Source organism: Silene latifolia, chromosome 5 (assembly GCF_048544455.1).
Source record: "Silene latifolia isolate original U9 population chromosome 5, ASM4854445v1, whole genome shotgun sequence".
NCBI classification, from domain to species: domain Eukaryota; kingdom Viridiplantae; phylum Streptophyta; class Magnoliopsida; order Caryophyllales; family Caryophyllaceae; genus Silene; species Silene latifolia.
Genome location: NC_133530.1, coordinates 3225028 through 3245399, shown reverse-complemented (window position 1 = coordinate 3245399; position 20372 = coordinate 3225028). Strand labels below are relative to the sequence as shown.

Below are 20372 nucleotides of genomic sequence, written 5' to 3'. Positions count from 1 at the left end.
ATGTATACTATCTATTTCATACAAGCTTTCATAACAATCGTACTTATTTTATCTTGTATTGTATCCATTTTTATTAGTGCCCCATTAAATAATATACGTATACCCATTTTATTTATTTTTACTATTTTTCTATTAATTTATAATTGGTCTATCGATAAGTTTATTGAGAAACCTCTCTCAAGTGACCTAATAAAGAAAGAATACCAACTCTTATGTTCTTATGGGTATGTGTTTCCCTATTAAAGCAAGGCCATAATATCTATCCTTGATAGCTAGGCATTGCTTATTTATGTGCCACAAATTCAACAAGAAAAATCAATGTTGGTGGCCAAACCATCTATTCTTTTAAAATAAAACTCGAAAAATAAATCGAATGAAATAAATATCATTTAAATCATTCAAAATATATAATAAATGAAATAAAACTTTGAATAAATTAAAAATTACTCCCTTTTTAAATCCATTTTCTTAAAATTACTATACTCCCTCCATACCACACCAATGGTAACATTGACTTTTTCACACTTGTCGAGACACGTTTTGCAACGTGAATATCTTTAGTTACACATTATTAAAAATTATAAAAATTATAAAAAATTGATATTCTTATAGCATTCGTGACGATAAATAAAACAAGATCTCACATGACTATATTTTGTCTTATAGATTAAGGATAATATCGAAGATTCCCTATGACCATGAATAGTGCCAAGATTCTCAATGTTACCATTGATGTACGGAGTATAATTTTTTTTTTCCAAAAATTACTCTCTTAAAATGCACTTTTATCAAAAATAGCTTCAAAACACCAACTTAAGTTACTTATTCCGTCATTTTATGGACTTATTTTGTTTGTGTCTTAGTCAATTTATACTTTGAAACGTATAACAATATAGAATAAGTTCAAAAACAGACGTAATAAGTCCACCTAAATTGTAGTTTTGAAGCAATTTTTTTATAAAAAGGCATATTACGGGAGTAATTTTAGGAAAAAATTATACAAGGGAGAAATTTTAGAAAACAGAATTTTAAAAAGGGTAATTTTTAATTTACTTTAAAACTTTTAATTCATAAATTATTCAAAACATAAATGTAAAGAAATAACTAACTATTTATTCCAAGACATTTCGAAATGTTAATGTAAATGATTATTTAAATTAACTAAAACCGTCGACGTAATCCTGCTTCACATCCGTATGACGAGCAACGTCATTGAATATACATGTGTCCTATTATCATCGGGTGGTTGGCGGTACCTCTACAAATATCAGTACCAATAGGTACAGGTATCTACATGGTGGATAGATTAACTAAGGACAAAACGGTCTTTTTATATTTTTTTTAGATTTGGTATTAAGTTTGAAAAATAAAATAAAATTGCAGGTATAAGTTTTAAGAAAAAGTTATCTTAAGTAAGTTTTGAAAAATGGTGTTGTAGTAGGTACTCCCTCCTATTCACTATTTTCTTCCCTATTTTCTTAAACGGATTATTCAGGTTTTCTTCCTCTTTCTTATTTTGGAAACTTTTACTCTTATTTTATTCATCACTCTCTCCTATCAACAAACCTCACCCAACTCTTTTACCCATATTTTATTAATTTCCTTAATGTTTTGGCCCCATAATTCCTTATTTAACTCCTAATTATCCATACCTCTTTTCTATCACCAAACCTCACTCAACTCTTTTACTCTTATTTCATTTCTCGCCTTAATACCCGTGCCAACAAATAAAGGGAAGAGGATAGAGAGTATGGGGGAGTATAAGTTATCAGTTTATCCAAATACTTATTATATATTTTTATGTTATTTTATCAAAAATCAGCTATCTTTCCAGCTAGATTTAGTGAACGTTTTTTTGTTAAATAATTAGCTACCTTATCAACTTCCAAGACGCCGGAGGAGCCCAAAGTGGTCGTGGTAGACCTAAGTCCTTCTCGCACTCGTGAGAGGACAGCGTCGCCGCGGCACAAACGAGGCACACCCCGGAGGAGCGAAAGAAGCCCAACTCACCAGAGTTGGGGAAGAAGCCCGACTCACCAGAGTCGGAGGAGAAGTCCTTCTCGCTACGAGGAGAGAATCCGTACTAGGAATGCGAGGAGCGGATCGCCGCGTGTCGTTCGACACGTGGTCAGACAGCCCCTCAGTGCCTATGTCCTTGAAACCGCGGTACCAACCAAGCTGAAGTTGCCGGCACTCACATACAAAGGGGATAGCGACCCCACCGACCACGCCGAAACTTTCGAGTCGTACATGTCGGTGTGGGAACAACCCGATGAGGTCTGGTGCCGAGTCTTCCCGACGACCTTGCATGGGATGGCTCAAAGTTGGTATAAGGGGCTGCCCGATGGCTCGGTATACTGTTACGCCGACCTAAGGGACGCCTTTCTAGACCAGTACTCTTGCAACAAGAGAAGGGTCGTGGAGACATCGGATCTCCTAACTATCAGACAGGAGGGGGGCGAGTCTCTACGAAGCTATGTGAAGAGGTTCGACGCCAAGGTTCAACAGATTCGGGAGATTAATCCCGAACTGGCAGCCTTCGCACTGATGAAAGGCCTCCCAAGGGGAGACTTAAAAAACGAGCTCATCAGGTGCGACGGCCTGACCTTGGACGCCGCCAGAAGATTGGCTGATCAAGCCATTAAGGTGGAGGACTATCACAAAACCTGGGTAGGCCCCAGCGAGGCCGAGCATTCAGAGAAGAGGAGCCACCGGGTGGATAAGCCGGAGGAAAGACGCCGTGACAGTAATAGGCCACGGTCTGATCAGTTTGCCATGAATAAGAACTCGGCGGGCGCCGGGGTGAATTCGGCACCGTACTACCGAAAGCAATACAATGATCACACCCCCCTGGTCGTATCTGCCGCAGAGGTCTTCGCCCTAAGAAAAAACGAGGGTCAGAAGTGGGAAAGACCCCCTAGGCCGAGAAGTGACGGTGACACGAGCCACTACTGTGAGTACCACGGCCACACCGGCCACTTAACTAACGACTGTCGGCATCTGAAAAATGCCATTGAAGAGCTGATCCGGAAGGGGAACCTCGGCAAATACGTTGCCGGAGGCCAAAAAATAGATGTCGGCGGGACAAATGAGAAATCCGTCTTCGAACGGATAGGAGTAATCCATGTGGTCATCGGGGGCAACGAACGAGAACGGTGGGTTCGCTCATGGGCACAAACGGCACCTGAATAAACTATATCAGGCCATCAACTTTGTGCCCAACACAGCAACCCCCGCTTCCAACATCCCCGACATGACTATTGGGAAGAAAGACTACGAGGGAGTCATCGCTCCTCACAGCGACCCACTTGTAGTCCACCTGGACATAGCCAATCACCTAGTAAAGAGGTGCCTGATTGACACGGGCGCCTATACAAACGTCATGTACAGAGAGTGTTTTCTCAACCTCGGCTTGAAGGTTGAGGACCTGAACCCCTGCACTAACCCATTATACAGCTTTTCTGGGGCCGGCCTGATACCCATGGGGAGAATCCGACTGCCGGTGAGGTTCGGCGAGGGGAGTGCAGCCAAGAATGTTATGTCTGAGTTCGTGGTCATTGACGGCTCGTCTGACTACAACGTTCTCATAGGCCGGGTCGCTTTGAGCGAGGCCGACGCTGTGATGTCCATCCGGGCCCTGACATTGATGTATGTCTCGGACCGGGGGGAAGCGCATAAGCTCGTCTCAAAGAACGAGAAGGATCCCGGCGTGTGGGAGGTATACGCTAACGGCCCTTCCACGGCGAATAGTTCGAAGACCGACATCGTTATTATCAGCCCAAACGGAGACGTGTTTGAGCACGCCTTAAAGCTTACCTCCTTGGCCTCAAACAACGAATCCAAGTACGAGGCGGTGATAACCGGAGTCGAGCTAGCTAAAGCCGCCGGGGCGGAGCATGTCATGGTAAAAACAGATTCACTCCTAGTGACCAGCCAGATCAGAGGAGAGTACGAAGCTCGGGACCATGGGACGATAAGGTGTCTAAAGAGGGTGAGAGCTGGCGCTTCAAGGTTAAAATCCTTCCAGATACAGTACATTCCCAGATCCGAGAACGACCGAACCATCGGCATGGTCGAAGGAGCAGAGACCGAGGAGGTGGAGATTGACCCAGGCCGCACCGTAACTGTCGGTGTCAACCTGGAACCAAAATTCAGAGCCGACCTCCTGGACCTGCTGAGGAAGAATAAAGAGGTTTTCGCCTACTCAGCGGCCGAGATGCCAGGCGTGAGCCGGGAGGTGATTGTTCACAAGCTGAACGTACTCTCCACCGCTCGCCCTGTCAAGCAGAGAATGAGGAACTCCTCAGTCGAGAAGGATGAAGCCATCAAAGCCGAAGTAGATAAGTTATTAGCGGCGGGCTTCATCATGCCCTGTACTTATACGGAGTGGTTAGCCAATGTTGTAATGGTGAGGAAATCATCGGGGGCATGGAGAATGTGTGTAGATTTCACCAACCTCAATAAGGCATGCCCCAAAGATTGTTATCCTTTGCCTCGAATAGACAGTTTAATTGACGCCACGGCGGGCTACACCATGCTGAGCCTGCTGGACGCCTTCTCGGGATATCACCAGGTATTCATGGCCGAGGAAGACATGCCTAAATGCGCATTCATCACCGCTAACGACACATACATGTATAAAATGATGCCGTTTGGTTTGAAGAATGCCGGTGCAACGTACACAAGACTGGTGGACAAAGTGTTCCAAAACCAAAAAGGGCGAAACATTGAGGCCTACGTCGACGATGCTATTGTAAAAAGCAAGTCTGACAGCGAGCACTTGGCCGATTTACACGAGACATTTTGTTCACTAAGGGAATACAAGATGAAGCTCAACCCAATGAAATGCAACTTCGGTGTCCGGGCAGGTAAGTTCCTCGGCGTACTTGTCAGCGCCAGGGGAATTGATGCCAATCCAGACAAAGTCCGAGCAATCCTAGACCTGCCGGAGCCAAGAAATCGAAAAGAGGTCATGATACTGACCGGGAGGATGGCGGCTCTAGCCCGTTTCATCTCTCGGTCCGCCGACAAGAGCACCCCTTTCTTCAAAGTATTGAAGGGGAATAAAGATTTCAGCTGGGGGGAGGAACAGAGCACAGCTTTCAGGCAACTGAAAGCTCACCTTCTGACACTGCCAACCCCGTCTAGGCCAATCTTTGGGAGACGCTATACCTATACATAGCAGTTACCTCGGCCACGGTCAGTGCCGTGATCGTCAGAGAAGAAGACAAGCAGCAACACCCAATCTACTTTATCAGCCATACATTACTGCCCGCCGAAAGAAATTACCCGCTGATTGAGAAAGCAGCCTTCGCTGTCGTCGTAGCCGCGAGAAAACTGAAACCTTACTTCGACGCGCATCCCGTGACGGTCTTAACCGACCAGCCATTGGAGAAGGCATTAGAAAAATTCGAACAATCTGGTAGGCTTATCAAATGGGCGGTAGAGCTATCCGGCTTCGGCATTCAATACAAGCCGAGGCCCTCGATAAAGGGACAGGCACTTGCAGACTTCCTGGCCGAGTGCACATATCAAGAAGAAGTACATCCCGGTGTATGGGAAGTATTTACCGACGGGTCCTCCACAACGAACAGCTCGGGCGCCGGCATCCTTATCATCAGCCCAAACGGGGACGAGTTTGAGTACGCCTTGAAATTTACCTTCCCAGCCTCAAACAACGAATCCGAATACGAGGCGGTGATAACAGGAGTCGAGCTAGCAAGAGCTGCCGGGGCAGAGCATATTGTGTTGAAGACAGACTCTCTCTTGGTAACTAACCAAATCAGAGGAGAGTATGAGGCTCGAGACGACGGAATGGTAAGATACCTGGAAAGGGTGAAAGCAGACACAGCAAAATTGAAGTTCTTCAAAATTCAGTGCATCCCCAGGTCCGAGAACAACCGAGCCGACGCTCTCTCAAAACTTGCCAGTTCAACCATCAAGAATATCAGCCGAACCGTGCTAGTGGATATCAGGACCGCTAAAAGCATTACTGACACACTCTGCATGGTGGGCAACATCGAGGCCGAGACGACGTGGATGACTCCGATCATGAAATACTAACTCACAAATGAATTACCGGATAACCGCAGTCTGTCTCCGAAGATAAGAAGGATCGCTGCCAGGTACTTGTTGTTTGAAGGAGAATTATACAGAAGATCCGTAATAAGACCACTCTTGAAGTGTGTCGGTCCAGCCGACGCAGAGCTAATACTGACAGAGATCCACGAAGGCATCTGCGGACACCACATGGGGGCAAGAACGCTAGCCCACAAAGCTCTCCGAGCCGGGTACTTCTGGCCCACCATGCTTGAAGATTCCAGAACAAAGACCAAGAAATGCACAAACTGTCAGATGCATGCTCCGGTGATACATGCTCCTTCCCGGGACCTACAAACGGTGCTCAATCCCCTCCCTTTCGTACAGTGGGGGATGGATCTGCTAGGGCCATTTCCAACGGCCTCTGGAGGAAGAAAGTTATTGATCGTCGCCGTCGATTACTTCACCAAATGGGTTGAAGCTGTAGCGGTACCGGCAAAGACCACAACGGCCGTCAGAAAGGTAATCTGGGAAAATGTTATAACTCGTTTTGGGTTGCCCCAAGTCATGGTATTTGACCACGGCCGAGAGTTTTGGAGTGACCTGATAATGAACTGGTTAGAAGAGCTTGGCGTCAAGTTTGCATACTCCTCCGTCTGCCACCCACAGAGCAACGGACAGGCGGAGGCAGCCAATAAAACAATCCTCAACGGTTTGAAAAAGACAGTCGAAGACCTTAAGGGAAGATGGGCCGATGAACTACCCGGCGTCCTATGCTCCCTTCGGACCACGGAGAAGGAAGCAACGGGGTACAGTCCCTTCCACTTAGTCTACGGGTCCGAAGCAGTCCTGCCAATTGAAGCAACAGTGCCAACATTTAGAACGGCTACCTTTAATCCAGTTGGAAATGAGGAAGGCCTGAGAGCCTCCCTAGACCTGGTCGAAGAAAGCCGAGATACATCACGCCTCAACTTGGCAATATACCAAAACCGGATGAGAAGAGCCTACAACCGAAGAGTCCACAAAAGGGACTTAAAAGTAGGGGATCTGGTCCTAAGGAAGTCGGCCGCCACCAACAAAGGAAACATTCATGGCAAACTGACGGCCAACTGGGAGGGCCCCTACAAAGTGGTTGAAGAGATGAGACCGGGTACTTACCGGCTGACGGACATGGAGGGTGTGCCTTTGATGAGCCATTCGAACACCGACAATCTCAGGAAATACTTTGTATAGCGGCGGAGGTGTCCAAAACAATTGTTGACACCCCAACGCATGTTTATACCTAATAAAGAATCATCCAAGTTTTCCATCAAAGTGTTCATCCCCTCCATAGTCGTATCAAGGTAGACGCCGACGGTCGACACCTAGCAGTCACCCCAAGTAGAAGAAACGTATACTCAGTGCAGTTGAGACGCAAATCTAGCGATCAATATGCCTACAGTTACGAACGCTATCGAGCCGTAACCCCGATTACCTCGGCCAAAGCCGAGAGCGACGGGGACACATCGACCGGTACGCTAGAAGAAACGTATACTCAGTGCAGTTGAGACGCAAATCTAGCGATCAATATGCCTACAGTTACAAACGCTATCGAGCCGTAACCCCGATTACCTCGACCAAAGCCGAGAGCGATGGGGACACATCGACCGATACGCTAGAAGAAACGTATACTCAGTGCAGTTGAGACGCAAATCTAGCGATCAATATGCCTACAGTTACGAACGCTATCGAGCCGTAACCCCGATTACCTCGGCCAAAGCCGAGAGCGACGGGGACACATCGGTCGATGCGATAAAGACGTTAAACGCAGTTGAGATATGCATTCAAACTGCCTCGGTCATACCGAAGGTAAAAACGAAGGCACTCAATTAATAACGCAAGAAGACAAGTGAAGAATTGTGATCAAAGCCCCGGCCAAAGCCAAGGGCCAATAAGACAAACTTTATTGAAAATAATTACAAGGAGAATACAGACGACGGCCGTCCCCATAGGGATAAGCCTAAACACAACCTACCAAGAGTTTTACAAACAAAACAAAAGAAAAGCAAAAGATTACAAACATATCACTTGAAACGCCAAAAGATGGCAGGGAGGAAAGGCTCAATAGTTGGCCCCCGAACAGCTGAAGCTATCCGAGACGCCGGGTGAGTCTGGTGACGACCGCCCGTCTCCCTATGCCTGCTGCTGCCCTCCATCGGAAGCAGCAGCGTCATCTTTGGTGGCCGACTTCGGAGAAGGCTCGTCATCCCCGGCTGCCTTCAGCCTCTCAGCCTCCTTTTCGGCCTCCTTCACCTTTGCATCATAGGCCGCCTTGGCCTCAGCTATCTGAGCCCTCCTTCGCCGCCTCCGCCTTCTCCGCAGCCGCTGTTTCCGCAGCGTCGGCCATCTCGTCCAGAAGATGTTCAAATTTATCCCACGGGAAGGATCCTTCGGGGAAGAGCTTCTTGATTGCCTCCCTGGCCGCTTCTTCGGCCTGGTCTCGGAATTGGGCGCACATTTTAGGGATAAGCTCAGTTTGAAGCATCTCAATATCCTTCTCCTTTTGAGCAAGGATAGCCCTTGTGCCCCTGTGCGCCTCCGACTGGGAATCGTACAGATCCTTCCACTCTTCCCTCTTGGCAACCACGGCGTCATGAGCGCCCTTATACCTGTCCCGCTCCTCCGTCAACCTGGCGGTGGCGGCATCAGCAGCCTCGACTTTGGCCCTCTCGGCCAATAGCAGCTTCTTAGCTTCCTCCTCACGCTTCCGGGAAGCAAGAAGGTCCAGTTTAGCCTTCCCAGCTTCCCCCTTTGCAGCGGAGAGATCAAGCTTAAGCCGATCAATCAATGGCCCAGTTTTGGCCATGGCCTTTTCTTGCTCCATTATGTGGGAGCCGGCTAGCTGAGTCCACTTCGCCAGCCTCTGGTAGATTCTCGTACCCTCAGCCACAAGCTCGGTGGAGGGAATCTTCTGAGGTAAGGAGTCAGCGGTGGCCCTTCTATCATCCGCCTTCTCAGGCTGCTTCTCCAACTGCCGCTCAGTGAGAGCGGCAACTGCCGACGGCGGATCTACAAAAAATTTACACAGAGCATCCACGTCAACATGCATGGACACATCAGAGAGTCTATCATCGGGAATGTCCAACGAACCAGCTAGGTCTGAACCGCAAGTTAGATCCGTACCAGTCTGGACCCTCTTAAATGGAGGGCCGGCTGAGTCATACTTCTCCCCGGCAACGGTAGGAGCAGACGGTGGCTCTTTTCTCTTCTTCGGAGGAGGAGGGCCCTTTGCAACGGTCACCCCCTCCCCAAAGATATCGACGACCTCCACATGTTTGGGCGATTGCTCCTTCTGGACCGCTGGGGTCGAAGAGGGAGTCGGCACTGACGCCGTCGCCAACTTGGACGCTGCTTTCTTTGCTCTCTTCGGCACGCCTCCGAAAACCCGTGCATGGGCCGCCGCCGGATCCAATGCCCTCAGCTGCTTGTCCATAAGTTCGTTGGGAGCCAGTCTGCGATCACGCGCGTCAGCCGTAGGACGCCGTTGAACAACCTTCCCGTCCTTATCAAGCCCTAACCTCTTCAAGGTCCTCTCAGACAGATCCTGGCCAAACCGGTCTGCAAGAAATCAAACAAGAGTTACATGAAAGAAGTAAAACAAAGCTTTTAAACGGGAACATAACAGGCAAAGATGGGCCTCACACCGACCCCACTCACCCTGGTTGAGGGCCGGTATGAGGCCGACGCGGCAAAGCAGCTCATCCTGAAGAATAATCTGCGTCGGGGGCAGCCATCCCTTCTGAGCATCAAACAGCGGCATCGCCCGCTTCTCATCCGCGGTAAGAGGGACCATCGAAGCGTCCATCTTAACCTTACCCCGGGAGATACATTCCTCATACTCTTCCCGGTTCTCACATCGCAAGTAAACAAGGCTCTGGAAAGACCGAGGCAACGGGTAGTCCTCCGGCACTTGGACGTACACCCATCGCCGTTGTCTGTCCTTGCAAGAAGTAAGCTTGGACACGGAGACGTAGCCTGGCTCCGTCTGCACGCTGTACCACCCCACTTTACCGGCGATTGACGGCCGAAGATGATGAAGGCGGCGGAATAAGTTAACTGTTGGGACCTCCCCCCTAAAGAGATAGAGCCACACAAAGCCAACTATCGTCCTAATGGCCAACGGATGCAGTTGAGCCACAACGACGTTCATAGCTTTGACGATGGCCATGACGTGTTTATTCAAAGGAAACCGGAGCCCATACTCCATGTGCCTGATATATACGCCGATATGACCCGGGGGAGGGCAACAGACCGCCTGACCCTCCTCAGGGATAACAATTTTTCTACCCCTCACCAAAGGAGAAATGGCCATCGAAAAGAGTCCCACCGGAACAGCTGGCGAATTTATTGGTCCAGACACGGTTGAGACCAGTCGTGCAGGCCTCGCCATGATCCGGGACAGGCGGCCTCTCACCATCAGAAGAAGTCCTCTCATCATCATCAGCATCCTCATCCTCATCCTCCCATTCCTCCAAAATTGCTGGATCAACTACGGGAGAAGGAGACCTAGGGCCCCCAAACCTTATCGGGATGGCATCTAGTATCCCCTCCTCATCAAGACGCGACGGGGAACCCCCCGGCGCAGAAGTGCTAGTCCCGGCGTCAGCAGAAGACATGATAGTAATGATTACATAACGAAACAAGAGATTGAGAAAAAATCTGTTTGTTTACCTTGAAGAAAAGCGCTAGCCGAGGTGACAACTCTGAAAATTAGAAGAAAAAGAAGCCCTTGAAAGTTTGGAGAGATGAAAATTTTGGAGAAAAATTTGAGAAAATGAAATTGGTAGCCAATTTCACGGAATAACCGCCCTATTTATAGGGAAAAGCCCATGAAGAAGGACCAATCAGGGCACAGCCCATGAAGCGTCAGCCAATCAGCGAACAGACACGTGTCGGACATGCAACCACGTAATGTCAATCGTTGCAACAGTTGAACGTCAATCAATGCAACAGTGACCAAGCGTCTTCAACACGCCCCTTCATATCTCTTTGCCCATTCATCTTCCTCGACAAATTCCTAAGTATCTGCTCTCCGCCGGCCACATGATCAACCAAGCTAGGAAGCACCGGCCGGGGGGCAATCAAAAACAACCGGCGCTCTCAACCCTGGTCTCGGCCAGCGTCACTTCCTTTTCCACATCGGATGCCCTTTACACATCGATGTAGAGGGGGGATATGGTACGTCCTAAGCAGAACCAGGCCAAGGTAGAAGAAGCCGATACAGAAGAATTTTTACAAATTACTTGCGCAGAATATACGCTCAACATACATCGGAGCCCATACCACGGCATAGACTACGCTGGGGGCAAATTGATGGGGCATATTCTGCACCGCTGACCAAGTCAACATATTGAGCAAGGTCAAAGATATCCACAGCAAAGTCAACGACTTAGACAGCCTAGCCGATGAAGCTCATCATCCTGTCACCTGGGTCTCGGCCAGGCAACTAGCCAGCCGGGACACATATCCGCGTACTCATATCCAAGACCCCTCGGCCGGCCTACCATAGGTCCATCGGCCGAGGGTAGAACGGTCTTTCCACCTGCTAGCCACTTGGCCACTTGGCCACTACGTGACAAAAGGTGAAAGTCTATAAATACTCCTCAATCCTCATTGAGGAAAGGATCCACAATTAAACCTAAGAATCACTATTCATCTGGTAATATCTTCCTTCTCTCTCTACAACATATATTTAGCCAAGTAACAACAACTTGTCTCTCTAAGTTTACTGACTTGGGCGTCGGAGTGAGTACGCTCGGCCAAAGCCGAGCCCTTAGTTTGTTCATCGTTTCAGGAGACCGCAAGGAGGATTCAAGCGAAGACGTCATTCTACAAGCCACGGGTGGTAACAATACTTGCTCTGGAATTACACCCGGAACAGGTAGTTTTTCAGTTTTTAGATACAACCTGAAATACACCTCATTATGTGCACAAAAAAATCTTATTTATGGCGAATATATCAGTTTTAAACAATAAATAGGTCAAATAGATGAATGTGACGAAAAAAGAAAGAAAAAGAAAAACATAATGTCTAGTGAATGACAAACTCTTATCTGATTTACCTATATAGGATAGTATTTAACCCTTTTACACTTAAAACGGATATGACCAGTTTGAAGAACACACAAACCAACTCTTATGTCCTTATGTGTATGTATTTCCCTATTAAAGCAAGTCCGTATCTAATCCTTGATAGGTAGGCATTGCTTATCTTTGTGCCACAAATTCAACAAGAAAAATCAATAATAATGTTGGTGGCCAAGCCATTTATTGTTTTGTTATTCTTGATATTTTCTCCTATGCTTTTAGTTTTGGCATCCCCTTACAAAACAATCAATGAAAAAAGTCCAATTAGCAATGAAGATGATGAAGGAATTATCCAAAGATCAATGTTTCCTAAAGATTTCGTCTTTGGAGTCGCGACTTCAGCTTATCAGGTAATTTCTACGTTCTTAGTTATAGAAAGATATTGTGTTTCTCATACTGTTTCGATTTCTTCATTAGTCGCCTTCCCAATTAACACGAGTCTGTCTGAGCCCTCAAATCGACTTTGACATATATTGTCAAATGTCGACCCACTCTCTTTCCAGTTTCCACCCGACAATTTCAAACACTCTTTTATTTTTTATGAAGTATATAGGTAGGTATTTGTGAATGATAAATTTGATTATTGGGGTGATTGAAGGTAGAAGGAGCTTATCTAGCGGATGAAAAAGGGCTTAGTAATTGGGATGTTTTTTCTCATACGCCTGGTACGTTAACATTTTTCTAAGTTTGTTTAAGATATCTTGTGTAAAGAACAAGAAAAAAGATTTTACATTATCACATTTAATGAGTTTTTTAGTTTGTGTATTGTTTTGAGTTCTATAGAGTTTATAAATTACATTTTAGTTTTATGATGTCAAAAATCAAATTTTTTTTGTGTATTCACGTTTGAGTAAATGAAATCAAAAAATTTATAATAAAACTCAAAAATGTTAAATTAAAACTCAAAAACTTTATCTTAATCCTTAAAAACTATATCATTGTATATTTGTATTACATCAGAATATCAGATGTATAATCCACCTAGTGAACCACTCATCATGATAGTAGAAACAAAACTATTTTTTATAAAATCGTTTTACGCAAGTGTTAATGTAAAACTGGTTTTTATTTTACTTTACTGTCCATATATATGAGACTATTTAGGTTATAGAATGCGATTTTACATTTATACAGATTAGATTTAATCTCATGGTGTTTATTGTAGGCAAAATAGTGAACAATGAAAATGGAGATGTGGCTGATGATCACTACCACCATTACGAAGTAGGTTTATTTTAATTTTTTTTTTTTTGAAAATAGGTTAATTAAAATTAATTGTGGCAATGCATTAATTGCATGCCACCATTTATAACTCGAGGATCATACGACTATACGAGTATAAATGTTAGTACTATAATAAGTAAAATATGGAATATTGTTTCTCAATTAATTTTGTTTTTAATGTTGTTATTACAGGAAGATATTAAATTATTAGAAGATCTCGGGGTGGATACTTATCGATTTTCTATTTCATGGGCAAGAATACTACCAAGTAACACCAAATGCATTCTTTTTAATTCACATGAAACATAGAAAATACAAAAGATTTTGTTTTAACTTTAACATGTGAATTGGCTTTTTGCAAAATTTAGTCTTTTACGGAGTATAATTTGTCACTTTTTAATAAAAATTAGTTTATTTTATTCGAATAAGAATTTTACGGACTTTTGTGTTTATGTTATTGACTATAAACCTTATTGACGTGTTTAGGAGGAAGGTTTGGAAAGATCAACCCTGGTGGGGTCGCGTTCTACAACAAAATCATTGACAATCTACTACTCAAAGGTAGAAATATTAAATAAGTTGGTAATCTATTACTCTCAAGTCTCAGCTAATAAATTAATCTTATCCTCACTTGAAAAATTCGTAGATGACCCAAACCATCTAATATGTCATTCGACCCGTGGGAAGTAGAGGTGGACATTGCGTCCGGCGTCATAACTTTGGCCGGGACATTTCCATGTGAGGAAGCGGGTCAGGCCGTCATGATTTATCACAAAAATGTTCCAGGACCCGCGTCTAAGAGGAAGGGTCGGGTTAAGCGGGTTGTCAAAACTAAAGCTTGGCCCGACTAGTGGGCCGAGCTTGGCTAGGCTTGCCTAGAGCCGAGCAATAGCTTGGTTAAGTGCAGGTTGGGTGGGACTAGTCACGGACCTGGTCCGGTCATCCTGTTGGGGACCAACCCACGTGTGAGGGAACGGGCCGGGCCAGGTAAGCTCGTGTACATGAAGCCTGGCCCATGATTGATCGTAAGGATGTGGGCCTAGCTATTTTTTATTCTAGGGCCAAGTAGCTTGACCCTTAAAACTGAAGCCCGGGACGGCTAGCTAAAATTCAGCTTGAGAGACGGGTTATACCGGCCTGGGCCTGGGAGGTGGGCTGACGAGCTGGCCAATAGTCACATTTGACACCCTACCTATTAAGAATTTAAAATGAAGTCACTTTTGACAAGTTTTCATGCCGGTTTTAGTTTGACCAGTTTAACATTATAATGGTGGCATGAAATTGTGAAGTTATAAAATGTCCTACTCTAATAATTAAGACAGAGGTATTGTGGATAATAGGTTTTCCTTTCAAAATCCACAACCTCGCCTAGTTTGTAATGTCCTGTAACTCATTTGACGTAAAAAAAAAAATGTGCAGGAATTGAACCATTTGTTACGATTCACCATTTCGATTATCCACAAGAGCTTGAAGAAAGATATGGGGGTTGGCTTAGCCCTTTGATGCAGTAATCACCATTTGTCCTTTAAATTTACTATTCTTCAATAATTTCTTCGTTCGAAATTATATATATGACGATTTATTTCTCACTTACAACGCAAATGCTATATATTTTTAATAGGGGCGCTTGCCCCCGCAAACGATGGAAAAATTCAAAGTCCTTAGTTAAATTTACAAACATTTTTCGAAATTATAAGAAAAAAAATCCTGACTCCACCACTAATTATGAGTGCAATTAATATTGTGGATGTAGGGATGATTTAGTACATTTTGCCAAGATATGTTTTGAAGAATTTGGTGATAGAGTAAAGCATTGGGTTACTATAAATGAGCCAAATATATTCACATATAATGCATATGTGAAAGGAACATTTCCACCGGGGCATTGTTCAGCCCCTTTTGGTAATTGTTCCGCCGGAAATTCAGATGTCGAACCTCTAATTGTTGTTCACAACATGTTATTAGCACATGCCAAAGCTGTTCATCTTTATCGTCACCAGTTTCAGGTACGAAATTTAATTTAATTAAGCATATTATGGCCTTTTCTTGACAATGCAAATAAGTCAAATTTATTTGACCAGAGTAGTATATTTGACTGTATCAGCCAGCTTATTTTTTTTTTATATGTAAGCGAGCGAATGAATAAAATGTGTCTTTTGGTCATTTTCATTTCCGTTTTTGTGCTTTCTAATAGGGTAAGGAAAATTTGAAACTGTGACCTATTATTCTTGAATTCTAAAGACACTTTTGTACTTGTTGTAGCCTAAACAACATGGACGTATCGGGATTGTCGCATATACTGCATCTTATATACCGTATAGAGATGATAATTTTAGCCGCCAAGCCGTTGAGAGAGCTTATACTAATTTGGTGGCATGGTATGTTTTCCTCATCATCATAAATTAGCTAACGAAGTATATTAAGCTTAAGCTTAAATTGATGGTTGGAGACCTAAGGAAGAACGATGACTTCTACTTATAATCATAGAATCACCTTGACCTCCCTTTGATAATCTCGGCGTGTTTTGTCATTGATGGATGCAGGATTTTGGACCCGGTGATATACGGAGAGTACCCTCCTCTAATGCGAAAATACCATGGAAAAGAGTTACCAAAGTTCACAAAAGAGGAAGTTAAATTGATAAAGGGAAGTGTGGACTTTATAGGAATAAACCATTACTCAACTTCGTATGCAATTGATTGCTTTCACTATTCTTCAGAATGCACTTCTCTATATAATCGTCCGATTCAAGGTTTTGTAAAGACAACAGGAATTCGTGATGGCGTTCTAATTGGAGAACAGGTATGAAACGATTTTACACTAATATATCATGTAAAAAATCGTTGTTAGACTTCAGGATCACTAATAAATATTCAGAGAGTCATACTGTTGTATGTAAATTTTATCTTTACGGCTGCCAAAAAAAAAAAAAAAAAAATTATTCGGGTATATTTTGTCTAAGTTGAGTTTCATATCGATCGGACCAATTGATTTTTTTTTTGCTAGAGTAAAACTTAAACGCGAGGATAAATGTGGTTGAAACATGTTTATAGTCGCTATGTTTACAATTACGAGTATCATAGTATCTTATCTTTATTAATTCAGAAGACAATACTCAATCCAGAACGTGCCACATCATTAATTCAGCCTTTTTTTTTGGAAACACATGTTATGGTGGGACCCGTTAGTGTGCAATGTATTTATTTCTTTGGAATTCCGGCTATACAAACATGCGACAAATTCCGTCTTAGAACAAATACTATGAAATAATACTATGAAATAATTTTATACATTCCGAATAAATGAAATTAATGACATATAAGCGGAATGAATTACAAATCGGAATAAATGAAACTAATTACAAATAAATGAATTACATAATTTAAAAAAATAATAATAATATTACTTAATTACGAGAAGGAATTACATTTAATTACGGGATTTAATTACATATAATGCGAATAAATTACATGCATAATTTTTAAAAACTGGATAGTACGATATATTTTTTAAAAAATATATCCTTTGTTATTTCCTCTTAAACCATTGCATGTGAACACGTATTTGTAACAAGTTTAAACATTAATTATGTAGATCGCTGATTTAGACCAGCTAGATAAGTACAATAGAAATGCAAAAAAAAAAAAAAAAAAAATGCATCCAAAAACATTAATACCGGCCCAAATACATACCCGTGCAATTTTACACGGGTTTAAAACTAGTATGAATTTATTGTAACAACGATTGTTTTCACTCGTGGGCAGGCAGGATGCGAAGTGTTTTTTGTGGTACCAGAAGGAATGGAATTAATAGTTGATTATCTTAGAGTGAGGTATCCTAATATCTCGATTTACGTAACCGAGAACGGTGAGTAACTATAAAATTGTCTCATGCTTCTAATTTTATTAGGTGCCCATTTTGCCAATGTACCATTTATATTATTTCTTACGAAATTAATTAAATTTAAAGGCCTTTTACTAGTTTAATAATCGTAAATCGGGCATACAACATTAGCTACATTGTAAGTTGTAACGAATGAATATATGGTTATTAGGGTACGCTCCACCAACTTCACCAAATGTGGCGGGCCTACTACAAGATTTCAAACGGGTCGAATACCTCCGAACATATATGGCAGCACTGGGTAGAGCTATAAGGTAAACATACTAACATAACCTTTAATTTACTCCCTTCATCTGAATTAATTATTTACCTTTTTATTTTTTTTAAAAGGGTATATTAATCGGTAAATAACAAATAACTATAACAGATAGACTACTAATGAGTCCGCCTATAAACTTAGCTTGCTTTTAATATGAATGAAAGTAATGAAACAATTAAAATCAAGTAATTAACCTTACTCATTGGTTGTACTTTTATCGATGTTCAAAAATCAAAACTTTAATAGTATTATTTGTTAAATATATGTGAAAAGTATTTTAATCGCACAAGGAAATGAAATGATATGAGAATACGTTTTTTTAAATTGCTACGAAGTATGAAGTATAAATATTTTTTTTAAAAAAAAAATGGTATGTAGGAAAGGAGCCAATGTAAAAGGGTACTTTGCATGAAGTATAAATATTTTTTTTTAATTTACTTCCTCCACCTAATCAATTATTTATCTTTTTATTTTTTTTAAAAGAGTATATTAATCAGTAAATAACAAATAATTATAACGGATAGAGTTTTAATGTGTCCACCTATAAACTAATCTTGCTTGTAACATGCATGAAAGTATGAAAAAAATTAAAATCAAGTAATTAACCTTACTCATTGGTGGTACTTTTATCGATGTTCAAAAATCAAAACTTTAAAAGAATTATTTATTAAATATATGTGAAGAGTATTTTAATAATATAAGGAAATGAAATGATATGAGAATACGTTCTTTTAAATTGCTATGGAGTATAAATATTTTTTTTTTTTTTTAAAAATGGTGTGTAGGAAAGGAGCCAATGTAAAAGGGTACTTTGCATGGAGTTTTATGGACAATTTTGAGTGGGCCGACGGTTACGAACCAAGATATGGGCTTTATTACGTGGACCGGACTACACAAAAACGGGTGCCCAAGCTATCTGCTAAGTGGTACGCTGGGTTTCTTGCGAACCGTGAGCTACTAAGTGATTCTTAATTCGCAAATTCTTTTTTCAAGACGGTAATAACGTTTTAAATTTAAAACGGGTTAAATATAATACTCTATGGATAAGACGAGAGGAGTATGCCAAGTGTACTTAATTGTCACCCATTTGAATTTTGCGAATTCAAATATTTATCAGCAACTCTCCTATAGGACCGTCCTATAGTATAGGACGGGCCCAATAGAAAAGATTAGCCCAATAAATAAATGATAAACCAAAATGAAATTAAAGAAAAATATAAAACCCCTACGATGCAGTGCTACACTACCCTTTCAAGCCAACTCCTCCATGTCCATTCGCAGCCAACGACATCGCCAACACCACCTCCTCTACTGCTACAACAAATTGCATCCTCGCCACCTTCACCGTTGTCCTTCCCGTCAACTCCCTTTTGCCGTTTATGATCTATCCCTCCCCCAATCAATTAAAACTCAAAGGTGAAGATCCTGACATTCATTGCCGACGACTCTTCGACGCCGACTATCAGACAGCTAGGTTTCGTAATTATTGTCAAATTTCCAGTTTTAAAGTTGAATACTTGTGTTTTTAGATGGAAAACTTTGAATTTTAAGGTGGAAATTATGAGTTTTAAATGGAAAACTTTGAGTTTTAAGTTGAAAACTATGAGTTTTATAAGTTGAAATTTTGTTTAACTTCCCTTTAATCATCTTATATTTTTAATTTCAAAACTCGCAATTTTAATTTGAAAACTCATATAAAAGCGATGAAATCTCAAGGTTTCTAATTTTTATTTATTTATTTATTTATTTATTTATTTATGTGAAGCAAGGTTTTAGTTTAATGACTACTAAATTTAGTTTGAAAACTTAAAATTGTACGTTAAAAAATCATGGCTTTGAGTTGAATGATTGTGAAGAGGTTGCGGTGGGTTGCGCGTCGTCGATCTGGACTGAAGGCTGTCGTTGTCGGCATCATGGCGGGGACTTTGGATGTTGGTTTCCTATTTTTTTGAAGATGACAGTCACCATTCCGAAAGTAGTGTTATTATTACTACGTATTAGCTGGTAGTACGGACTACGGAGTACTCTATTTGTTTTATGTGGGCTTAGTTAATGGACTGGTCTTATGTTAAGAGACAGTCTTATTAAATAATTTGTGAATATTTATTATTTACATTAATTTGTATATTTATTTCAACGTCTCTTGTATAGCAGTTCATAGACTATACATCTGAGGTAATACCTTTTATTGTTTATTTTCTGAGTTTTATTTTAAAGTTTTTGAGTTCTGCTTTAGTATAAATTTTTTGAACACATTTACTAAAACATTACACTAAAAAAATATAATATTGCTCAAAAACTATATTTATAAATGGTAATATGCTCAGAAAAAATGTGTATATGCTCAAAAACTACAAAATTTGAGGTACTACCTCAGATGCGTAATCCTTTTTCTCCTTGTATAGGACCCTCTTATGATAAAATTAGTTTGATAAGAATTGGCCTAAAGGAATCATCAATCCTTAAATTTATAGAACCTTCAACTTTATTGGGACACTTCAATACTTTTATGATGATAACTTATCTATTTAAATATATGCCGGTTATTATTATAAAATGTGAACTTGTCAAAATAAGATGAGTTTTAACAGTAATTAATACGGAGTATGTGTTGCTGCTTATTGTGATCGGACCGACATTATTCATAAGACAATTCTATATAACAATTTGTGTATATATTCTTATTTCACTAATACACTTCTGTTTTTGAGACTTTGAGTATAGTACATCAAGTATGTGAGATAACCCATTCCATTTTCCATCCAGTTTTTGCGATTAATAAAATTCTGGAAAAAAAAAACTCGAATTTTATTATAACTAA

At 41.8% G+C, this 20372-nt stretch overlaps 1 protein-coding gene across 3 annotated transcripts; it reads left to right on the top strand.

Moving 5' to 3' along the window:
• The first annotated feature begins 246 nt into the window (after nucleotides 1-246).
• On the top strand, nucleotides 247-18671 carry LOC141656423 (beta-glucosidase 18-like). 3 transcript variants are annotated; one of them, XM_074463306.1, is made up of 13 exons: nucleotides 247-324; nucleotides 12254-12515; nucleotides 12764-12830; nucleotides 13331-13389; nucleotides 13582-13657; nucleotides 13876-13950; nucleotides 14809-14896; nucleotides 15143-15395; nucleotides 15652-15767; nucleotides 15933-16191; nucleotides 17154-17256; nucleotides 17444-17546; nucleotides 18337-18671. In XM_074463306.1, the coding sequence occupies exons 2-13, from the start codon at nucleotides 12327-12329 to the stop codon at nucleotides 18521-18523; spliced, it is 1575 nt and encodes a 524-aa protein (XP_074319407.1). In that variant the 5' UTR covers nucleotides 247-324; nucleotides 12254-12326; the 3' UTR covers nucleotides 18524-18671. The 3 variants fall into 3 exon arrangements, with proteins under 3 accessions (XP_074319407.1, XP_074319408.1, XP_074319409.1); XM_074463308.1 differs by lacking the exons at nucleotides 247-324; nucleotides 13331-13389 and having other exon boundaries at nucleotides 12307-12515; XM_074463307.1 differs by lacking the exons at nucleotides 247-324; nucleotides 13331-13389; nucleotides 13582-13657 and having other exon boundaries at nucleotides 12267-12515.
• Nucleotides 18672-20372: the final 1701 nt, after the last annotated feature.